At 49.8% G+C, this 23834-nt stretch overlaps 1 protein-coding gene across 2 annotated transcripts in view; it reads right to left on the minus strand.

The window, feature by feature from the left end:
* ACOT7 (acyl-CoA thioesterase 7) overlaps positions 1-23834 on the minus strand; it is a 66892-nt gene that overhangs the window by 42405 nt on the left and 653 nt on the right. Inside the window, exons 2-6 of one of the 2 annotated variants that reach the window (XM_059716936.1) lie at positions 22209-22326; positions 16366-16522; positions 6932-7023; positions 4141-4255; positions 1693-1707 (exon numbers count right to left, since the gene is read on the minus strand). In XM_059716936.1, coding sequence (XP_059572919.1) covers positions 1693-1707; positions 4141-4255; positions 6932-7023; positions 16366-16522; positions 22209-22326 — 497 coding nt within the window. The remainder of the gene's footprint in view (positions 1-1692; positions 1708-4140; positions 4256-6931; positions 7024-16365; positions 16523-22208; positions 22327-23834) is intronic. The other variant, XM_014605788.3, reaches the window with a different exon arrangement.

Genomic DNA, 23834 nt, shown 5'->3' on the forward strand with positions numbered 1-23834 from the left:
ACAACCCATCCTGGAACACCCAGTGACACTGGGAGGCAATCAGAACAGATGCAGGATGAAATGCTTTCACTTCACATTAAATGGGAAAAATCCCACCTGTTTAAAGGACTAGTTTCTATCAGAAAAGAAATCTGAGGCCAGAGTTGCACTGAAGAAGAGTGAGCAAACCAGCCTGTGTCAGACCCTGAGAGGTTGAAGTCCTACATCAGGGTTCATCTTCTATACATTTACCCTCCCCCTCCTCCCAAGAAACAGGCCTTGGTGTTGCACCTGGAATGCTACTCTTTCCAGACACCATGGTATACTTTGGTGCTGCTGATTTTAAAAGCATGGCTGGGGACTCCTCTCTAGCTTGCTCCTGCAGCCAGTGGCTGAGGGCAAGTGAAACTTGGGTGCACGTGAACCCCAAGTCTCCCGACTTGGGCCTGGACACAGGATGCCTGCCAATGGATTTGGAAGTATCTGAAGACACAGGCTGAAAAGTCTGGGGTAGAGGATACTTGACAATTGCAGTGCCACATATGGTGTTTGAATGATTGAGCTTTGCTTAATTGAAAGGATTAGGACCTGATCTGGCTAATTTGACCTGGAAAAAGAAAACTTTTTTTTTTTTTTTTTTTGAGAAAGTCTGGAAATAAGTTGCTGTGAAACGCATTCATTACAGGACCCAGTTTTCAGCCCATCTTTGACACTACCTCCCTTTTTACAACCACAAGCAACTTCAGGCAGGACTGTTATTCTAGATGCAACTGCACTGGTATGTAGAATAACTTGCCCAATGGGCTTCAACGAGAGTAGGTACAAAGAAGGGCCACTTGGGTAGTTAAGGGAATGGCGACCTTGTCTGATGAGAGAAGATTAAAGGTTTTTGGCTTGCTCATTTTAGCAGAACTGAGATGGAGAGGGCATCTGGTTGCTCTTTATCAATACCTCCATATGGTGGATGTGAGGGAGAAATGAGCAGTATTTAGAATGAAAATAACACTAGCACAGAACGAAGTGGCTACACGCTGGTTGTATATTTAGACTGGAAGTGAGGAGAAGGCACCTAATTCTTGCTTTTGTCCTTGACCTCTAGGGATGGAGGGTCTTCCTCTACCCTCTGAATTTTTGCCAACCTGACCCTAGGGAAGGACAGGGGAGGGACGGGGCTTGGAGTGCTGTCCTTTCCCTTGAGTCCTCTAAGTATCCATTAGCCAGTTGCTCCCGATGCTGCAGTGGCAGGGCATAGACATTGCCCTCATCCCCCCATGCTGTTTGGTGACCCTGGTGTTTTAGACTTTGAGGTCTGCAGTTGTGTGCAGGGTCTGAAGTGATGATTATGGGAAGCCCCTGGATAAATGGTGTCTTCAACTGGATGCTGCAGGAGGCCCCTTCCAGTCTTGAGTCTCAGGGCCATAATTTGGGTCCCTAAACAACTGGCAGAGGGAAGAGGCTAATGAACGCCTGCTCCCAATCTCTGAACCTTATGCTTAATTAGATGTATTTGCATTGCGTTGCCACTGACTAGTCTTAGGGCAAACTACAATTGGTAGACATTCACTTAGTCCCATTGCTCTCACTCGGAAACAATCTGTGTAGCAGCAGAATACAGAGCACAGGAAAACCTTCCTCTGATTTGCTTTTGCCAGAAACAATCCCATAACATATCACCCACACAACAGAGCATCCATTACCGGAGAGCGGCCTTACCTTTAGTCTGTCTATCTGTGAGGCAAGGAGAGCAAAGAAAAAGAGGGAGGTAAGCAGCTTTCATGACATTACTCACCCATGGGTAAACCACTGTAACCCCCCTGTATGCTGGAACTGGGTAGCTGTATAGCCTGAGAGAGTCTGCACTGCAAAGTTAATGAGCTGCCTCCTGGGCTCCCATGAGAAAGGCACTCAGCATCAGTGACAGACACTGAGAACTCCAAGAGCTGATGTGAGTCCATACAGTGCTTATAGGACAGCAGTCCAATAGGCTTCCCCTTGCCCCTGGGCTGGAGGAAACAGCTCTGAGCACGAAGGCAAACCAGCCTCCAGACCCCTGTCTGAGTTCAAGGCCTTCATCAGAGCCAAGTATGATGATGGTATCTAACACAGACACAGGCCCTTCGCCCTCCAGACCAAGGCACCAAGACATTTTGTTTTGGTCAACAAAGGTACTACTTCATTTTGCTTGCTGCTGGCCAGGGCCCGACTTGAACTGGCTGCTTACAAAACCAAGAAAAGCTTTCAGAAGGAATGCCTGCTCCACCTGGCTGCCCATCTCAAACACTGCTTTGAATCAAGATAGATGCCAGCATCCAAGTGGGTGAAGCTACCAACTTCACTTTGCCCAGCACTGCCAAGGGGTAAAACATGGGCATACCCATGTTTTGAGAGGTGGGACATCCCACCCCTCAAACCCTGGCTGACACAATATTTAAGTGCTCCTTATCTCAGAAGGTGAAGGGTGCCTGTAGCCAAAAGCTTACAAATAAAGAAAAATGTTTTGCAAATACATCTAGTTGGTCTAATAAAAAAATATCACCTCTGCCACAAGTTTTGATTCCTTCTCTCTGAGACCAGCTGTGCATGTAGACAGCTGTGCACCAATGTTCAGGCTTGCAGCAGATGTACACTCCCCTGATCTCTATGGATTGCTCATCCCTGGAGCGAAAATTAAACAAGTCATTTGGCCTCCACCTTGGAGCCAATGTGAGGGGCAGCAAAAGGAGCCATTTTGTTGTTGTTTTGGGGGGTTTTTTAAGCCTCATAAGTAATCACAGACTCTGAAACAAAAAGATCAAGGGAGCTGGTTTGCCCAGGGCGATTAGTTGCTAGGCAACTGTGGTGCAAATGCCTGAAACCCTGCAGGGCATTCACATGTTAAAGGCAGTTAAAATTAACAAGCTGCAGAGGCAAAAAGCCCCTCCGGTCAAGCTGACAAGAAGTGGGCAGGTGACCTCTCCACCCCCTCAAAGTGAGGGACAAGTTGAATGTTTGGGCCACCTAGCATAAAGGATATTTCAAATTTTGCAGTTTTATTTTAGAGCACGGTCTCAGCTAGAGACACCAGAGAAGAGCCAGGACTGTCGCTTCCAATGCAGTGATGCTCACCCTTGGACTGCACATGCCCTGCCACATGAGCACTATAAATACCAGAGCACAGCCACTCAGGAGACAGTGTTTGAGCTGCTTGCTTCAGCCCCAACTGCTCTCGGAGGACAGAAGAGGAGGAGGGAGGGGCCAGCTGCAGAGGACTGGCCACAGGTAAATAACCTAGATTGTCTGCAATTAGGGCTCCCACCTGAGATTACTCAGCTCCGGAGACTAAAAACCACAGCCTCTCCAGGAGAGCAGGAGATGTGAGGCTTCCGATTACAGAACGGAAGAGGCTCATTATGGCTCCCCTGTGGCAATACAAATGCCAAGAACTCCAGGGTGGAACTAAATTGCTCAGCTTTGTCAAAAACAGGGCCAATTCCACAGGGAAGGAGGGGGCTGGCCAGCAGCAAGAAGATACAGCACCAAGTAAGGATGGAGCCTTCCCAAAACACACAAGGAGGCACCTTGGATGGAGAAATCTCAGGCCTGGGACCCAAGACTTGTTAGTGAGCAAGTACTCCCAAACATAGTGCCAAGGACAAGCCAGTGTAACAGTATTCCTGTAGCTTGCTAGAAAGATCTCCTATTTTCTAAACACATTTCCCACCCAGGAGCTTCTAGAGTTCCCCCCACCTCCCAGACAGGCTGCTTCAACCTCAACTGAGTGCCAGAGCTCAGACTCATCTAGCGTTGTACAGGAGAATAGGGACAGGCTTCGAAAGGCCCTTGGGGATGCAATACAGGGTTTCACCACAGAAGAAACCAAGATTGCATCATGTTTTGGGTCAGCAAATGCTCAGGAGCCAGGAAGTGACCAAGTTACTCATTACTCCTTAGAAACTAGCCTTAGCCTGCTATCTGAAAGCTGGGAGCTGGGGTGGCATGGGTGCCAAGGTACACAGGCTAACAGCCCAAAGGTTGCACGTTTGAGGCCATAGTAGAAGCACTCAACATACACATCTCAGACTCCAACAAATCTGCAAATACTGCTAATAAAGCTCTCCAACAGCCTTTCACAAGCTCAACACAGATTCCCTCAGGCCCCTGGCACTCAGCAGACAGCATTACCTGGGTTGATAACAGGGAAGATCATGTCCCCATTTCTCTGCTTAGTTTCCAACCGCTCCAGTTTCTGCTGCTCATACCGTTTCTTTCCTTCCTCCTCCTGCTCCTTCCGCATGTACTGAAGAAGAAGAGAACACACAGGTCAGGCTCAGTGCCCCATGCAGCTAACAGCAAATCCTGCCCAGCACTGTGACCAGAGCTCAGTCAGTGCTTGGGGCTGCCCTGATGACTTAGACCCCACGTGTCCACAGCACCTGCAAGCACTACATAAAACCAAACTCAGCCCTACAACCAAGGTCAATGCAGGAGAGAGCCCAACAGCACGAGCTGCTGATTGGTAAGGTGGGTTGCAGGCACAGCCACTCCCTTCCTCTCCCATGCCAGTTTTGAGTGTTCAGCTATAGTCCTATTGGTCACCTTGCCTACAGTGGAGAGAACAACTGGCAGCAGCCACCAGTGTAAATTCAACCCCTTAGTTCCCACTACATCACATGCACCTCTGCATGGTCACCCACTCCCAGACACACACATACCCTGCTCACTTGCAGGCTGATGACTCCCTGGCTTCCCACAACAGGGAACTGAAGGCTCTTTCTAGAGACTAAGGCACAGAGAAAGTAAGCCCTAGTGACAGCAGCTGGGGCTGGATCCCAACAGCTGGTTTCTATACAGTCTGTAACCTTATCGTAACTACTGCACTGCAGTCACTTCATTATGATAACAACATACCCTCTGACTGAGGTGCTGACTTATGCAGCACTGGAGTCATCTAAGCAGATGAACCCCTGATGAGTGACTTCAGTGTGTGTTAACGAATCGTGTGAAACTTTTCTCAGCAGTGCACAAATACCCAGACACTCCCCTGCCCCACTTCCTCCCCCCAGCAAGATATACATATCTTTCAGGAATCAATTAAGGTTATACCAGAGAAACACAAAACGTTGTGCTGGCTGCTACCCAGGTTTGTCCATGTAATTTTGGGTAGGCTAAAGTCTGGAGCACCTTTGATGAAGGAATTCCTGCCTTGGTTCAGAGGATGGGGCTAGCTTCACTGTGTGACCCACTTTCCTTTACCTCACTTCCAGCAAACAGAACCATAGATGCCCAACTCCGGCCTAATGGAAACATGACCTAGGGTCCTCTCTGAGTAGAGGGGTCCCTCTCCTCTGAAGAAGGCGGCTCGCTGCCCAGGAAGTGCCCATGAACTCATGATAAATGAAGTGGGTTTATCATTCAGGTGAACTGATGAGGTGTCCCAGATGACAGTAGTTATAAAAAAGCTACTGGGGGCAGGGAGAAGAAGCTGCCCTACAGCCAGCTACTCCAGTATGGCATTGTAGAGGCCAGCTCTCAGCAGTTGAGGACTGACAGGAATCCTAAAGCTGCCAAGGAGGACTTTGGCTCCAGGTGTTCGTCATGGCTGCAGAGAAGCCACACTGACAACATGGAGTCAGTGCAGCGCTCATCGCAATGTAAGACCACAGCTCAGAGGAGACTGGCAGGTGCAAGCAACGCTGACCAGCTTTGAGGGAAGCCAGGCACCACCCCTAGTCCCAGCCAAGTGGGAGCAGGTGTCTGAGAGCTTCTGAAGCATTCATGCTCCATGTGTTACCCACTGCCTGCAGACCCAGCTCCCTTTGAGTCAGAAGTTCTCAACTTTTCATCTCTATTGACCCAGGGAAAAAAAAAAAGATATTGAGACATGTGATATCAGTGCCAGTCCTGGGGAGGATGTTGCTAGGACAACAACCATATCTCTGCATGAGGAGCTACCTACTAGGGAGACAGATTGCCTTCTGCCATTTTAAATTAGAAAGCATACTTTCCCACATGCAAGACCCACAAGGGAAAGGGAACCTCATGCTCCAGGTGGTGTTTTGCCAGGTGCATATCAGACACCTCCCTGGCTCCAAGTGGAGGAAGTTAGCACCAGACATGAACTCAGTTAAGAAAACAAAACCAAGCTGCCAGCTCATTCAGGCCACAGGTAGATCTGTGGAGAGCTCGGTTAGGAGTGGGTAGTCTGTCTATCACCTCATAAAAATGTCAACCTCTTGATCAATTGAGTTCCCAGTTCTGTTTGGGTTCTCACCGCCTTTCTACTCATAGACGAGTCTCAGACTCCAACCAGGATAGATTCTCTGGTATATATAAGGCTCTGCATGAACGCACACTTTACAAGAAACAAGACTGGCTAACTAAGAAAATTAAAACCCCAAGAACAAGCTTATAGACCACCTCTTCTATCACAGGGAAACAAGGACAGCTGGGATTGACACATTAGCATATAGAACACTGAAAGACGATAAAAATAGCAAGCGAGCTTGTCCCAATTTGGAGGCCAAAAGGAGGAAATGTATTAAGTGCGAGAGTCACAGAGTAACCAGAGAAGTGCTGGGATCAAAGCTCAACTCCTTCCATCTGCTCCAGTCAGCAAGTCTGAATCCCCTCCCCTGGCAGATTGAATCTATTCTCACCCACCTGATGGGAGGCAGACTTGGCCTTCTCCAGGGACAGCATAGAATTGATTGCATTCATCAAAAGATATCATCTTTCAGGCTGGGGTGGGGGAAGAGATGGGGCAGGGGCAGAAAGGAGATAAAACACAAGCCCCTGAACTGGAACACATTAACAACCAATGCAGCATGATTCACATGTGGCCACAAGCCCCGGGGCATGGAGAGCAAGTGTTAAAAGTGGTTAGACACTCGGACTGAATACACCTCGCAGTCCTGCCAGATGCCCAATGTGAAGTCTCCCTTATGAGCATGTGGATTGAGACAACGTGCAATACCTGGACAGGAGGAACTTCAAGCACTTTGTCCACATTCTTCAGTGAGAGGGGCACATACCACAGTGTCGCCCTATTGGTCACCTTCTTGGCACCTGAAAAAAAACAAAAAGGGTATTAACAGAATACGAAGGTGATGGAAACCAGACAGCCCAGGTAGAAATTCTGCACAGGGACAGGGCAGCCTTGGTACGGGCTGCTGGGACAGGACCCAACAGCTCTGCTGTTCTGCACTCCAACACACATACAGTCTTTTCACCACAGTCATTAGTGCTGTGCCACTTCAACACAGAGAGCAGCTGCTTGAGTGATGTGGGTGCCCTGACTCCAATGCTACTGCTACAGGACTATGACAGGACCAGCCCCAGAGGGAGGCTATGGCATCCGCCCATCACCCTCCCCAGGCCTGGAGTGATTCTATTGGTGCTGATATTAGCTGGATCAGTCCCATGTGTCCCTCTGTGGGGCTTCAACCCCTCCAGACACCAGTTTTCTGGCCCTGGGCCCTATTGGCCCTAATCACAACACTACAGTTCTAACTGCCTTAAGGACTGTAATCATGGCCTCCAGCTGTCCCCGTAGTCATGCCCATGACTTGCTGATTTCACTCAAGTCATCCACTGGGCCCTCCAGCCCTACACTGGTTTCAGCCCCTTGGGTCCCTGATCTGTACTGGGTTGTTGCCTTCAGCCTACAACTACTCAGTTTGGGCCCACGCAGCCCACTGGCTGGACCCATGTAAGGTTCCATCTTGGTCTCAGCCCCTCTCTCAACTTTGGGCCACTTGGGCCTTGGGCTTCAACCCACCTTAAGTCCTTGCCCCCTGCAGGTCTCCAAAACCCAGAGTGCCCCTCAGGCATGCCCCATGGCCTCCACCCCTTCCCCATAGCCACAACCCAAGCCTCTCTACTCTCACTTCAGCTGAAGCCTGAGGTTTTGTCCTCCCTTAGGCTCTCCTCACTGCTGGTTATAGTTCAGGGTTGCCCTTCCCAGCGCCCTGGTCTACTTTTTCCTATGGGAGGCAAAAGGTTGGAGGGCTCATGGACCCTGCTGAAGAACTCTGCTGCTTAGAGCAGTGGTTCTCAACCCTTTTGCACCAGGACCCATTTGTAAATATCAATGGCCAGTTCTGACCCAATAAATACATTAAGTAGAAAACAGCCCCCTGGCCTGCCAGTGGCCCTCACTCCCAACCCTGAATCCTGGGGGGCACCATGAGGGACCCCAAGCAGTCCCTTGCAGGCTGGAATTCTGCCAGCTTGCAAGGGAAAACCCCCAGTTTCCCATGTTTTTCTCCTTTAAAGGAAAATCCATTTTAAAAGCTGTTTGACCCATTTTTAAAGTTTGTTTGCAACCCCTCAATACAGTCTTGCGACCCTCAGGTTGAGAAATGCACACTCTGCACACACAGCCACCTCAGAGACAATTATGGCTCACGTTCAGAGATGGCCTGGGGGGTACAGGTCCCGTGCTCACCACAACAGATTCTGAGCAAGTCCTGCCTTTCACATGTCACTTCTTCCCATGAACACATGGACAAGTGGGGCTTGGGGAAGATGACACACAGAGCAGGTCTGAGCACTAGCCACTCAGCAGCTCCTGCACAGCCCTGCCAAGCTCAGCCAAAGTCATGCTGCTTGTCAGCCGCAAATGAGAGCCGACACTTGATTTACGATGCAATGCAGCTTGCTAAAAATCCTCCCACAACCATCAAGCACGGGATTCCTTCTGACAGGCCCATTCTACATACACATATTCCTGAAAATGGAACCGTCAGTCACTCCAACAACGGCTGGCTTAGAGTGGCGACAACAAGCATGTAGCGGAGATGGAGCTGCTGGATAAACGCGATATGGGGTAGTAATTTATCTCCCCTCTGCGTGTGCAGTCATGTCCAGGGGCTAGCTGTCAGCACAGCTGTTAACAAGCAAGCCCCAGATGGTGACTGATAGCTGGCTGGCAGTTTTTTTAAGTCAGACAGGCCAGGTTCCTCTGCTTTAGCCCCATCAAGGCTGGCTGTTCCAGGGCTGCTTCCAGAAGCCATTCCCTATCTTGTATGGCAGGGATGTTTCTGTGGAATGCTTAGTGACCAGCATGGCAATGCAGAAGTGTAGGGCCCTCATCACTGGGAACTCCCACCTGCAGCATGACACCTTGCACCACGTTCTCCTCCAAACGGGACAAGAGCTGTATGGTAACTATGAACTCTCAGACAGCACCTTGGCCTGATGGAGGCCTCACGTCAGTCATTCCTACCCCAAAGAGTGGCACTCTTCTCTGTTTGAGTTTTGAGTCTTGGATATACCATTCAACCACACACTTCTTCCCCAACACCATTACATAGATGGGCTTCCCGCAGCTCCCAGGCTGTGGGAAGCACATCCATATCACTGGAACAGGTTACCCAGAAAGGCTGTGGAATCTCCATCCTTGGAGGTTTTTAAGACTGGGTAGGGAAAGCCTTAGCAGGGATGATATAGTAGGGGATGGTCCTGCTTTGAGCAGGGGGTTGGACTAGACGACCTCCTGAAGTCCCTGGCAACCCTAATTTTCTATGATTCTATGATGTAGTAAGCACAGTCAAATCTAATCCCATACCAGGAAGCAGTGGTAGGGTACAAGCATCTGGAAAGCTGCAAACCAATGTCCCCATGAACCTAGCTGGCTCCCAATGGTGTTCATGGGCAACATGAAGAATTTGAGGAGTTCCTGGTAGAATCTGGACACCCATAGGAAACCTTCATGTATGCTTTTCTCTCATCCTTGCACAGATGTTCTGATTTACACCGGATAGAAATGACCCGGCAACAACCTTTTTAAGGCCCACAACAAATGGCCCCACACATCATCTGGAGCTGACCTTGAAATCGAGTCATCAGGGCACTTCCAACAGCTCATAAGTAACCATTTCCATAATTTCACATCCCTTTTAGACAGGGAACTTCAGCCAGGACCCCCAGCAAAAGAAAGGGACCATGGTGGATTTGATTCAGATCAAATCAATTTAAATTATGATTTAAATCACTGGTCAAGAAGCCTCGATTTAATCACTGTTTTTTTTATTTTTATTTTTTACAAGAAACGCATTCTTGTTGTTTGATATCCTCTACTCACTTAACTTTTTGAAACTTTGCACTTTTAAAGAAAGGTAAGGGCTTGACTGTGTGTTCACAAACTTGCAGAGAGACAAGAGAGCTGATAGGTAGGTAATCAGATCTGTTATCTCTCATCTCCATATACTGCTCTTAACAAGGATGTTATCTCTGAAGACAAATCCAGTTTGAGATCTGAAACTAAGCATCACAGAGATGCTTAATGGGATTTTCTAGGCTGAGCACTGAGTCCCATTGGGTAGAGTGGTTTTCTGTGATCTTTACTAATCTATAGAGGAGCCTCTGGGAACCCCATAAGATTGGGCCCTTAATATAGTCCACGGCCTGTTGTGACCTATTTATAAAACTTTTCTAAAAAGGTTACATGAATATATTGTCTTAAATAGTATATAATTAGAAGTTATAATCCCTATTCCATGATGCTATCTTTGAGCTTTAACATATCTTAAATTATGTAGGTTTATTTTTTTAAAGCATCTTAAAAAAAAAATGACAAAAACCCAATTAAATACAAATCTGATTTAAATAAAAAATCCGACTCTTTAAATTAAAAAAAACAAACCAAAACATTGATTTTTATTCATGCTTGAAGGGACCCAGATTCCCCAGGCTCTGTTAGAAACATCTCAAAGGCTTGGTTCTGTTCAGACCCTGCCAAAGCAACCAGCACCTTTTCACATGCCAAGAGATGACAGTTACAACTCAGGCCCTGGAGCAGATCTACCAGGAAAGCAGCCACCTCCCAGTGACCAAAATGTGGGAGCCGGAACCCAGAGTGCTTGAGCGACTGCTACCAAACTGCACTCATTAAGCCAGATTTCACCAGGATCCCTTAAACCATCCTGACACTAAAAGGGAAGTCACACTGAACTGCAAGTCTGCACCCTTTCAACTATGGGCAAATATGGAAAATATTTCCACTGTGCCACTGCTCCGACTCAGAGTGGATCTGACAACATGCTTTTGGGAATAAGACTTGCTGCTGCACTCATCTAAAAGTATCCTGACAAGCTGGTTACCACAGCAACCACATGAACAAACTGTATAGGCCTAAGCAAGCAACGTGCACTAAATTATGCAGACCAAGTTAATTGCAAATTTTTCCATTCTTTAATACAAATTATCAGAAGAAACGCAATTCCCAAGGAGTCTATTTTAAGTCTTAAGAGCTGCACTTCTTTTTCCAGTGCTATTCTCCCCTAATCGCATTCAAATACGTTTAATATTTTGACATTTGATATTAGTCAAATGAGCAGCCTCGCTTGCAAAGCAAGTGTATTAGTTTGGGTGTCTGCATTTCTATTTGACAAGCACAATGGAAAATCCTGGCACCGTTAGTGCTGCAGGTTGGAGGGCGGGGGAGGGGCTTCCAAACCCTGCATCGCATGTATTAGCTGACAGCTCGTGTGAGAAGAGCTGGACAAATAGGGCCCATCAACCAGTCTTCCATGAAGGAACATGTGTCACCTGAAAGAAAGTGGAGCAGTCCCAGAGCCCAACGTGAATTAAATACTTCCGAGAGCACTTCAGAGGGTGCACGAGGGTTTCTCAAGCTGACCACTGGTATGACTGCACCTCAGCCATCCCTACACCCCAGCTGCAATACTTACAGTACCAAATCTAGACCAACACCCCACTAGCCATTGCCCAGTTCCCTATGCATGCCACCATTATAGCAACTGCATAGATCATGGGGCTGTGGGTTTAGCCCAGCAGGTAACAGCAGCTCTCCTGATTAGCCAGGATTTTCCTTGTGCCCCCTGCCAGCATTCAGACCTCCACTGTGCACCCTGTGCTCCACCAAGCCTGCCCTTCTACCTCCTGACATTTATACAGCTCCACACTGCTGCTAACAAACCACAGTCCCAACCCCAGCAGCAGTGGGTGTTCATCCCTGGGACCCTGTGCAGCAAGAGCCCTTTCCTCAGTTACAAGGAAGTCTCTGTGCTTGAGTATGTATCTCTCATTGCCATAATCCTTAAGCATCTCATCTCTCCTGGCACCTCTGAGGAGGAGAGTTCCCCCACCACTTTATAGAGGGAACCACCTTCCCCAAGGTCACACTAGACATCTGCAGATGAGGAAGGGACCTTGGTGTCCTGAGCTCCAGGCCACCCCAATGCCCAGCCAGGCCACCTTTCTACTTCTGTACCTATGATGCAAGGATACCACTCACCTGTGCCAGGGATGCTGCCAGCAAGTGCTCTGATCATCAGAAAAAACAGGCTTGCTTACTGGTGATAGCTTCAGAGCCTTGCATGAAACAGCTAAGGCAGAGAAGGATAGGGAAGAGTTACACCACAACCTTAGCTTGAAGCTACATGGTGCACTCCCAGCAGAGCAGCGCCACTAAACCTGAACTCAGACCAAGCCACAGTACAAGACAGTGAACACACACTGCATTTCACCAGGCGGCCAACCCAGCCAGCCAGCTGCACCATGGACTCCCAGCACCACACAAACATGAAGGCAGCTAGATTAGCAGCAGCAGCAGAATGCAGGAAGTGCCATACTCAGTCAGGCCAATGGTCCAGCTAGTCCAGTAGTCCATCTCCAACAGCAGCAAAAATGGATGCTATAGAGGGAGAGCATTAAACCTGATCTCTCTCAAATGGGATATCCCTTATTCAGTACTCACCCTGGCATCTGCCATTATTGGTTTAGAGATGTCAGAGGGAACATCTCCAACCATTCTGTTCAATAGCCATTAGTAGATCTATCATCATCAATTTAGTCCAATCCCTTCCTGAATCTAGCTATGCTACCTGTCTCCACCACCTCTGGCAATGAATTCCACAAGTTAACTATGTGTTGGTTCAAAAAGTACTTTCTCTTGTTAGTTTTAAATTTATCTTCTACTAACTTCAGTGGGTACCCCCTAGTTCTAGGGTTCTGGGACTTGGTGAACAACAGTTCTCTGTTCACGGGGTCCACTCTCTTCATGATTTTAGACCTCTATTCATTTTAGACTCTCCTAGTATGGAAACCTAGCACGCCCCCAGCATACCTCTGATCATTTTGGCTGTCCTTCTCTGTACCTTTTCTAAGTCTACTACATCCTTTTGGAGATGTGGGGACCAGAATCTCACACAGTATTCAAGATGTAGGAGCACTATGGACTTGTATAATGGCATAATGACATGCTCCATTTTGTTTTTAATTCCTTTCTTAATGATACCTAACATTTTGGAAGCTCTCTTGGTCACTGCTGCACACTGAACTGATGTGTTTAAAGAACTATCTACAATGACTCCAAGGTCACTTTCCTGAGTCAAAACGGTTAGTTCAGAAGTCAGCATTGTGTACCTATAGTTGAGGTTATTTTTCCAGATGCATTACTTTGTGCTCAACAGCACTGAAGTTCATCTGCCATTTTTTGCCCACTCACTTAGCTTGGCGAGATATTTCTGCAGCTCCTCTTCATCAGCTTGGGACTTGACTACCCTGAATAATTTGATATTGTCTGCAAATGGAGATTTCACTATGCACCTTCATTTGTGAGTCATAGACAAGCCACTGGTGGCTTCTTGCTTCTCTGTGCTGTGTCCCCTATCCAACCTCACTGTGACCACGTTAGAGAGGAGTGCCAGCAGTCTGCCTGGCTGAAACTCACACAGGAAGGCTGAAGACCACAGGCCTAGCAGGAAAGGTGCTGAGAACTCAGGGCAGACTCTGCCTTGTGCACCCCAGGGAAAGGAGGAGACCATGCACAGACCAACAGGAGCTAACTGCTGCTTACCAGAGGCCTTATCTCAAGCTATTTCAGGAGGGTGCTGAACACAGAATCAGGTGGGCAACCTGGTAACTTAGGCCCCAAATGCAAGTATTAACAAGCTTTCCTGGGAGCCGGTGCTCATCCAGGCAAAAAGATTCTCCTTCAGCACTTGCACCTTAGGAGCTGTAGCATGTGATCAAGCAGGGAAACAAGAGCAAACAGAGCCTGGTCTGCTAATCCTCACTTCTTGGTACAGGCTCTCTCACCCTGAACGGCACAGACAGCAACTTGACTTTCACTTGCCCGGCCAGTATCTGTGTGAGGGCTACCCTGCTGGGTTCTGAGGAGTGAGAGGGGGAGAGACTCCTCATCACTGAGAGGATGTTGCAAGAAGGGCTCTGGACGGTCCTGCCCTATACAGGCAGTGCAAGGATGGCCAGCAAGAAGGCGTGAGCCAGATGCTGACAAGATGCAAGCAGCCCCCTCAGGCTTGATCTTGTCACAGAACCATAGAAAGTTACGGTTGGAAGGGACCTCAGGAGGTCATCTAGCCCAACCTCCTGCTCAAAGCAGGACTGTCCCCAACTAGATCATTCCAGCCAAGGCTTTGTTAATCCAAGCCTTAAAAACCTCCAAGGATAGAGATTCCACCACCTCTCTAGGTAACCCATTCCAATGCTTCAACACCCTCCTAGGTAGACTTGTTTCCCTCATATCTAACCTAAACTTCCCGTGCTGCAACTTGAGACCATTGCTCCTTGTTTTGTCATCTGCCACCAGTCTAGCCCCACACCCTTTGGACCCACCCTTCAGGTAGTTGAAGGCTGCTATGAAATCCCCCCTCAGTCTTCTTTTCTCCAGACTAAGTCCAGTTCCCTCAACCTCTCCTCAGAAGTCATGTGCCCCAGCCCCTTAACTATTTTTGGTGCCCTCCGCTGGACTCTCTCCTACTTGTCCACATCCTTTTTGTGTGCAAGGGGGTGGGGGGCAAAACTGGACACAGTACTTCAGATGTGGCCTCATAGAGGGGAATACTTACTTCCCTTGACCTGCTGGCAACGTTTCTACTAACGCAGCTCAGTATGCTGTCGGCCCTCTTGGCAACAAGGGCACTCTGCTGACCTGTATCCAGCGTATTGTCCACTGTAACCCCCAGGTCTTGTCCCTCAGTTTGCCCCAATTCGACATGATTCAAAGGTGTCAGCTGGCAACATCTGCCAAGATGAGCCTCCTGTGACCCCTGGTCCCCCACTGTAAGCATTGCTGCTCCCAGAGATAGCAGAGTACACAGAAGAGTCCTGCCCCAGCAGCACGCACCCTCAGGCAGCTACAACCTCCACACGCTGCAGGCAGAATGAAGGAAATGGCAGCTCTGCTCAGTAATTAGACAGGGTCCCCAAGGCAGAGCATCATATCAGATCCAGGGTGCTTGAACCCCATGCTAATGTTTCTTTGACACAGCACCTGCTCAGCCTAATGGTGCAAACAGCTTGTTTGCAAAAATCATCATGTGCTTCCACATCCAATATCCAACACAACCTCAGTTTTGGCTCTTTTGTTTCTCTTGTCACTTCTTTTGAACTCACACAACATCCATTCGCATCCATTCATATACTGGGAATGGCTGAGGCTGAGCCAACATTTGTGACCCTGCCCCAGGAGTCTGGACAAGGGTGCATGGCCCCTGTGTCAGTGCAACCCCAAGCATAGCTAGAATAAAGCCCCTTGGGCTTGTTGGCACACACAGCCGTGTGCAGCCACCATGTGGAAAAATGAAAAGGGGTTGCTATGGTAACAACTGCCTTGGAAGAGTATATTCAGATCAAACCCAAGACCCAAGGTTCATCCCACTGAGGTGTGGATGGCAGCCTGGTGCAACAGCTGCAGAGCCAGGACTCCCCTGCCCAGCCCAACCTGCTGGACCAGGAGCCAAACACTGCTGGCAAGATAGGACCGTGCCAGCTCCAGAACAGTAATATACACCCGAGCCCCAGAGCCAGTGCGAAGCAAGCAGTATAGAGAGGGCACACAGCCCCTCCTCCAGACAGTAAATCACTAGGGCAAGCACACATAGGAGGGACTGCCTATGCAAGCCTAGCAGAGATCACAAGCATTCAGCTCCAAGCTGTCCAGGAGCCACAGGATGCTCAAGACACAGGCAACTGACTGCTGAAAGCCTCTGCCCCCTCCCCCCCAGCACACAGCTCCCCTCTTGGAGGAAGGAGAGGTACAAAACAGAAAGCTATGCTGTGCAGCCATTCAGTCCCTGCTTGTGGTTGTGTACACAAACCCTATGCTGCACTAGGGAGAGGCTTTACCACTTCTGCCTGCCCAGGACCTGTGAACAATGCTCCCATGCTCAGCTAATCCTCAGCACATCCCTCCTAATGGTTCCATACCCACCACTGCTTCACAGGGAGCACCCTACCACATGGGTCCTCCAAGGAATCTCATCCAAACTAGAGGCAGTTCAAGAAACAAGGATGGCACTGATCGGTTCCCCAAAAGAAAGCTTCCTGACACCCTGTGCAAACAGGCTCCCCAAGCTCTGACACACCTGCCCATCAAGAGCGTGGGTTTGGCACATCTGCGGCACACATGAGCATTACCTGTAAGGATATTCTCAGACAGCACGTTGACCTGGACTTCTACGGAGCGCCTGGAGGTGTAGGTGATCTCTGCGCTGACAGTGGCCACCTCCCCAATGCACATAGGTGAGAGGAAGTCTGTGCGCTCCACGCGGGCCAGGGCAGCCACGCAGGGCTCCTAGGGAGGACAGGAGAGGAGGGTTAGTGTAGGGGCAGCTAAGCGGGGCAGCCTCAGGAAATGTGAACAAGCCCACAAGGTCTGTGAGCCTCAATGACACACGGAGGGTGTCAAAAACCCTGGAGAATGCACCACCCTGCCCTGTACAGGCAGCATCATCACAGGATGTCCCCAAAGCACTGCAGGGGGCTGGCAGACAGCAGGAGGTCCCATGGTATGGGTGGCATCATGCCTGAGGCCTGGCCTTGCTGAGGGGAACAGGGAGCCTGGCCCTGGACTGGCAGACACTGTGTGTGTGAGGGGTGGCTGGGGCAAATGTGCTGCCATGTGGGCACTGTATAGACACAGCATGGCAGCTGGCCAAGCCATGGAATAATCAGGAGGCTATCAGAGAAACCCCCAAGCCCCGTCACAGTGAAACTCAGGCAGGGGAGGGCAAAGCTGCTCATGGCTCTACTGCTCTGGGGTTTCAAGTGACCAACTTCCACAAGGAGGGGAGCAGCAGGCCCTCCCCCCCCGGGGGGGGCAAGGAATTCAGGTCATGGTGATGCTCACAGGCTGCCTTCCCTGGGCAAAGTAGAGGCAGCAGCGCCACCTGCTGGCTACCACTCTGCTCAGGAAGGGATCCAGCCAACAGCTGGCAAGTGCTGAAGTGAAGACACTTGAGATCCAAGTTTTTGATATGGTCAGAGCCAGAGTTGCAGGCACAGCCTCCCATGGGCACCCCAAAAGCAAGACCCTGGAGGATCTTCTTGCCGTGTCCTCACCTCTAGCAGAAGCAGCTCAGTCCACTCCAGAACCCCTGGTTCAACCTGGTATCTGCCTGCCCTCCCCTCCTGCTCTCATACTGTGGCTCAGCTAGCACTCGTTCCCCAGCAGGTCGTGCGCACTGCCTGTACTGCAGCATAGCATTTGCTAGACCAGGAGTGCAGCCAGTCCCAAGCCTGCCAGAAGCTGACCCCTGGCCTGCTGCATGGAAGAAACATGCCCCTCTTGCTTCCTCCAGTATCGATACTGAACAGATTACATCACAGTCATGGAGCTCACGTGGGTTTATGCCTTGTCATCACTTTCAACCTAACCCCATGTTCATCACCACTTGTAGCTTGCTTAAGTTCTCTCCAGTCCCTGCCAAGTGGGAGGGGAGGAGGCCTGGCAGGTAAACATGCATCATCTTGTTCTGCAAACTCTTGGCATAATTCTACTAACACAAAGCCCAGGGCACTCTGTTGTCAGTCCAAGCAAGACAGATCATCCCAATGTCTTCAATTCTTTGCTAGTAAGAATGGGCAAAAATAAGAAATGCTAAAAAAGGACCACAAGGAAGCACGATTGCAAGTGAAGAAACAAGGCAAAGATCACTGCCATACCAAACATACAGAAAAAACAAAAGTGAAGGAGTTGTCTGCTCCATAACTGCTGCCCCAAAGAGAAGGCAGGTACACAGCTTTGCCTGTGAAGCCACCCCTTGGCTTCAGGTTTCTGCAGGACGGCCATTTCTTATCTCAGAGAGGGAGAGCTCAGGACTGCTGGAAAAGGCAGGACAAAACATTCCTAACTGGCTGGTGATTCAGGGGTCAACTTCAACATGAAGTGGATCACAGTATTGCCATACAGGATTTGCATCATCCTCATCTGCTCAGGGGATCCCCAGTGACAAAGCTAGAACTATACCAGTCAAAGCAGAGACAGACACCAAATGTGTGCTCTCTCAAGGCCACTACTGTTTGCCAAGAGGCTGATGCTCCCACTGTCCAGACACTAGCTCAGAAGCTGAGACAGCTACAAGTCCAGTCAAAGCTATACCCAGAAGATGCCCACTGGGGTAAGGTACCAGTGATCGCGTGTAGATGAAACAAGAGGCGTGTGTGCACAACACTTCAAAGCAGGTTAAATGCTTTTGCACCGCTTTAATGGTGTTGGTGTTTGTATGCCTCAGCGGCGTATTGTGCATGAATTCCAGCTGCTGTAGGAAATTTGGTGGCGTAATGTGCCTTAAGTGACCTGGGGCACAGCAAACTAAAACTCCTTGAAGGAGTTTTAGGCTTGCTGCTCCTAGAGCCTCAGAGTGAAGCACCCAACTCCATGCAGCTCTGCAGGAAGCCTTGCAGGCAGCCTGGCAGCAGCCCAGGAAAGCAACTCCACCCAAGAAAAGCAGTGAGCCTGATTTCCTCCCCCCAGCCTGCCTGCCTGCGCTGCACAGGGGCCTGGTGCTTCCCTCCGCGGCTGTGGACCGCCTGAGCTGGGTGCCTGCGGATGGGTTCCGCCTTGGGGGGCCACCACTACGGCGGAGGGAAGCACCAGCCCTTCCACCCCCCCGAGCCCAAGGACCGCTGTGCCTGCTGGCAGCTCACCCTCCCCTACCTGCCTCTCTGGCGGGGCAGGTAAGTCAGCAGGGTGTGTGCATGACACAGGGGTTTAAATCAGCCCTAAATTGAAGTGGTGTTTTTTAAAACCCACCACTTCAATGTAGAGCCCCTGTTTCGTCTACACACGGCCATGACCAGTGACACCAACACCCTCTCAGCCCCCAATATGCCATCCTGACCTATTCAGCATGCATCATGGCAGCTGTCCAGGAGCTCAGAGCAACTGCTGGTCACCACCCAGGCCCTCAAAAGTTTCTACAGGCACATTGCTCAAACAGGTGTGATTCATTATCAGTTTCATTCAGATGAAATCAAGACAGCAAAGCTAAGCCACTATCCGAGAGTAAACTGAATACTGTATTAAAATAATACAAGTTATAGTCATTATTGACTGGGATCAAACCAACAATTACAACAAGACTAATCAACTCTTTCACATACACTAAAAAGCAAGCGAAGGTGGTGGAGCCCTACCAAAGCACTGTCCCCAGGGCCCACACAATTAGAACTGTTACAAGAACCCAAGCTACCCATGTCCAAACCAGGACTTCAGACACTATCTCAGACTGAAGTGCTGATGCACACAGACCCCTCCTTCTGTGCCTGCCAACAGAAACAGACCAAGCCAGGGCACCCCTGATAAGCAAGTTTAGCCACTCTGGTCTAGCCCCTCCCAGTCCTTGGGACTGCAAAGGCATAATCTGAGTGTCTGTCTGAGGCCAGCCTAAGCTCTAAAACTTCAAAGTGTTTTCTCGGGTGTTTTGTATCATGTGGCTTCCCAGATGCATGCAACTAAGCTTCCTTACACCTACCAAGTAAAAGGCAGAGATGCTTCCCAGTTTACCAAAGGGAAAAACAGAAGGAACTGAAGGTAACAGAAAGCTGCTGGTTCTCCAGCTCTCAGCCTCACATGAAGCAAGAGCTGGAACTACAGGTATAAAGCCAGGTGGCCAGAGGCTGCTAGCACTGCACTTTGCAGGTGGGACTCCTCTAAGCAAGAGGCATATGGGGGAAGAGGCTGGTGTGGGAACATGTCACTATGGTGCAGAGCATCTGACATTAAAAAACCCTATAAAAAAACAGCATATTGGGAAAAATCTCCCAACAAAGCCAGGCACTAAGCTTCCCTCCCAAAAGCTTCTCCTGGGCAAGGAGCAATGATTTTGATGTAAACACATAACAGAGGACCCCACTAGAAATATGATCAAGATTTCCCAGTGGGGTCTGTGCACTCATGTGGCCTCACCTGTCCACGGACGTGAGGTCCACTGCAGGCAAGGAAGGACGGACAAGGGCTCCTGTGCCCTTTGCAAGGCAGAGGCCCCACTGCACTGGGGAAAACACATAACATCCATAGCTTTTAGGAGAGAGATGAGCAGCACAACATCTGCTTGTATGAATTAGATGCCAGGACAGATCACCGGGAGAGGGGACCAAGCCAGGCTGTCCCACCAGCATCTAGCCCAACAGCAACAGGCCAGGAGGGGATTGTCACAGATCCACAGGCAGAAACACTCTAGAAGGCTGTTTGGCTTCCTTGAAGGTAGGTTTGGGGGGGAGGCTGGAGGAAGGGGAACAGGGGGAGGCAATGTACAGTCACTGACCATTAAGGGTTGGGGAGAGAAGGGGACTGCCAGTGGAAAGAGGAGGAATGGAGGTCCTGGTTGAGCTAGCTGTGACTGAAAAACATGACAGGAATCTGTAAGGGGGCTCGGTAGTAGTCTGAACGTGGGGCAAGGATTTTGCCCGTTCTGTTTGACCGTACTCTGTTGTCAAAGTATTTGATCACTTTCTTTTTTATGCCATTTATTTCTTTGTAATAAATCCTTTTGTTTTTCTGTTATTTTTTGACCAAAGTGCCTTGTGGTAAATGATATCCAGGTTGTAGCTGTACTGATCTAGACTGAGGTGAAAGGAATCAGGATTTGTGGTAGAGGTGCTATCTTTGAATAAATCAACTAGATTTTTTCAAAAAAAAGTCTTTAATTGCAAGCTTTCAGGCACAAACACCCTTCTTCAGGCATAGGAGAAAAGATTGTAAAAGTTCTCCTGGGTAGAAATGAAAGTTTGTATTTCATAGGAGAGTTGAAGGTGTGGTAAAATCTCCTGTTTGGATATCACCTCTACCACGATTCCCGATTCCTTGTGGTAAATGACGATTTCTGGGCAAATTAATAACATAGGTATTGCAAATCAGCAGAGTGGGTGGGGGACCAGTAAGTTCACACAAACCCAGGGTGCATCTCTGGGAGCAACCCGACACCCTAGGGTTTTGTCACAGATGTAGTGTCCTTCAAGTTCCAGGGCAGAGCCTGAGTGCCCAGGACGCACTGCAACATGAGCCTTCTTCCTCTGCCCCAGTGCTGCCCAGGAAAAAGCGGTGCCCAAAGGCTAGACAGCAGCTGTAGAGAAGCCTCCCAAGGCAGCTATACTGGGCCAGAGGGGGGATGCTGAAGAGCTGCATGTACTTCTGCCGGGGCAGGTGTTGGCAGTAGGGCAGTGCCAGCAAGCCCCAGCCAGCCAGAGCCTGCATGCCCACAGGTGGGCACGGCCTGAGCCTGACATGGAAATGGCCAGACACCAGATGGGGAACAGCGAGAGAGAGGGACAAAACCTGTGCAATCACTCACTGTGGGTTTCTCCAGGGGAGAAAAGGCTAAGCCACACTCTAGGGGCCAGGGGCCTGAGGACACTATCCCTTCACCAGAGTTAGGCAGCTCAAGCTGAAAGTTCCCAGCCAGGAATTGCCTCCCCACTCCCAAGTCAGCATACACATGAAGCATAAGGAACTCCATGAAACCTAGCCCATCCACAACAAAATGAAGCAGGAGAAAGGAGAAGGAACCTGTCTTCCACACCTTGCAGCAGGGCAGGGAACTCCATCCCCTGCAGAGAGCAGAGCCAAAATAAGCCCTGCAGACAAAGCCTCCACGAGCTCAGGGTAGATGTCAGATTTCTTCCTGGAGGGAGGGAGGGAGGGGGCCCACTACTCCCTGAAAAAGGAGCAGACCAAGGCTACAGGTGCACAATGAAGAAAGTCCAGCAGCAGAAAGGTGCTGATACTCAGACTAACCTAACCTTGGCCTTGGCCCAGCCAGCCCAGGGACTTGCCTAATGCACAAGCATGAAAACAAGCTCAGCGCCCCACCTGATGCATGGCTACTGACTAGCTCCCTTCCATCTACAATTCTGGAAAGGAACATATGAATTCAAGCTCCCCCCCGCAAGCCCTTATGCAGCCTGGGTGGCAGGCTGATGCTCCTCCTCTAACATCAGCTGAGCGGGAGCAGGCTTGTGCAGACCACAACAGCACGTACCCCGGGCTGTGAGTTGCAGTGCCGGGTGCTGATGATAGCTCCTGCCTCTTCAATCATTTTCAGGATGGTGCCCCCATGCACATTCCCTGCAATGTTCGCGTCATCTGGACTCATGAACCTGCAGAGGGAAAAAAGATGCATCACTGTTCAGACCACTGGACACCACTCCCACCGCCCGGGTGGCCACTGTAAGCAGAGCACATGGCACTGCCACCCCCTTTGTCACAGTTCAGCTGCAGCTGCCATGCTCCAGGCCCCATGGAGGCAGTTTAACCCTGATGTGCAGGCACAAAGGCAGCTGTGAACGGCATGAACAGGATGTGGTTTCCCATGGACTCCACCCCAGCTCCTCCCCAGTGAAGTCAGTATAGGTGGAAGCAGCCTGAGCCAGAACCCTGAGCAGTGTCTCTGCCCTCTGGAAACCAGACCAAAAAGACAGGCCAAGCCCAGCCCCCCATCAGACCCACAGGTCCCTCACAAACAACAATTAACCTTCTTTGTGCAGACCTATTCAGCACCATCCCACTGTAGAAAGGGGGAGCCCAAGACATTGAAAAGCCTATGCTTGTAGAGCCAACTGAGGGAGAAGCAAGGGCTTGCTGAGAACCCCAGTGACTCCCAGTTTGTGCTACTAAGGGCTTTTGAAGCACACATGCAAAGTTGGTAACTGACTCTTTGCTGGGCACTTTCTGCTGAATTGCATGACAGGCCAGGGTAGATCACTGGCTCTGTAACAACCCAACATATTCAAGTGCCAAGGTGGCACGCAAGAGTCTAGGCTCCTATTTCCTTCCCTCCACTAACAAGTCAAGGCTAAAATTAAAACCTTGCACAGTAAAATCCATGGCAACTATCGCACCCCTTTCCTCAGAGGAACTGTGGGTTCCAGCCACAAAACCATGTTAGAGTAGCATATTAAACACAGGCATTTAGCAAGCTAGGCTCCCAGCACAGCCTCACTAAAGGGGCATAGCTCAATGAGACACAGTCCAGTGGAAGCAGACAGGACTCAAAAGTCTCAGCAGCTGCAGGAAACTGGTCATACGCACCATCACCTGCCACATTCTAGGCAGCAGAGCAGCCTCTCCTGCTTGCTCCACGTGCCTGCCCTCACACACCCTCTGCACAGCTACCCTGTCCCTCCCCAGCGAGGTCTGCACCATCTCACACTGGACCTGCAGCCTCTCTCACAAGTCTCCATTCCTACACTCTGCAGGAGCAGGCACCTTCAGGGTCTGTCCTGCATCATTTACTGTTTGCAACATTCCCCCTGGCCCCAAGAATCCAATGCAACAGCTTGGCACAGCTCTACTTCTTGAGCCCTTGTGCAAGTGTAATCATCACCCCATCAGTCTCCTCTGCCAAGAATCCAGGTGGCAGAGCAAGCCACAGCTATAGTGGGAATTTCCTGGCAGCGGTGCCAGTCCGCGGCTGACACTAACAGCTGCACTGACTTTCTTAACAGCACAGTTACACAAAAGAGTTTCTAAAAGAAGTTAAATTAAGGAGAAGCTAATCCTCTAATTGGGGATTACGGGGTTGATCGGTTTAGGAGCTAGTAGATTAGGCCAAGGCCTGGCTAAGCCAGATCTTAGCTGCAGAAATTGTGCAGCCACTGCTCCTCAG

This window comes from Alligator mississippiensis, chromosome 13 (genome assembly GCF_030867095.1).
Source record: "Alligator mississippiensis isolate rAllMis1 chromosome 13, rAllMis1, whole genome shotgun sequence".
NCBI lineage: Eukaryota > Metazoa > Chordata > Crocodylia > Alligatoridae > Alligator > Alligator mississippiensis.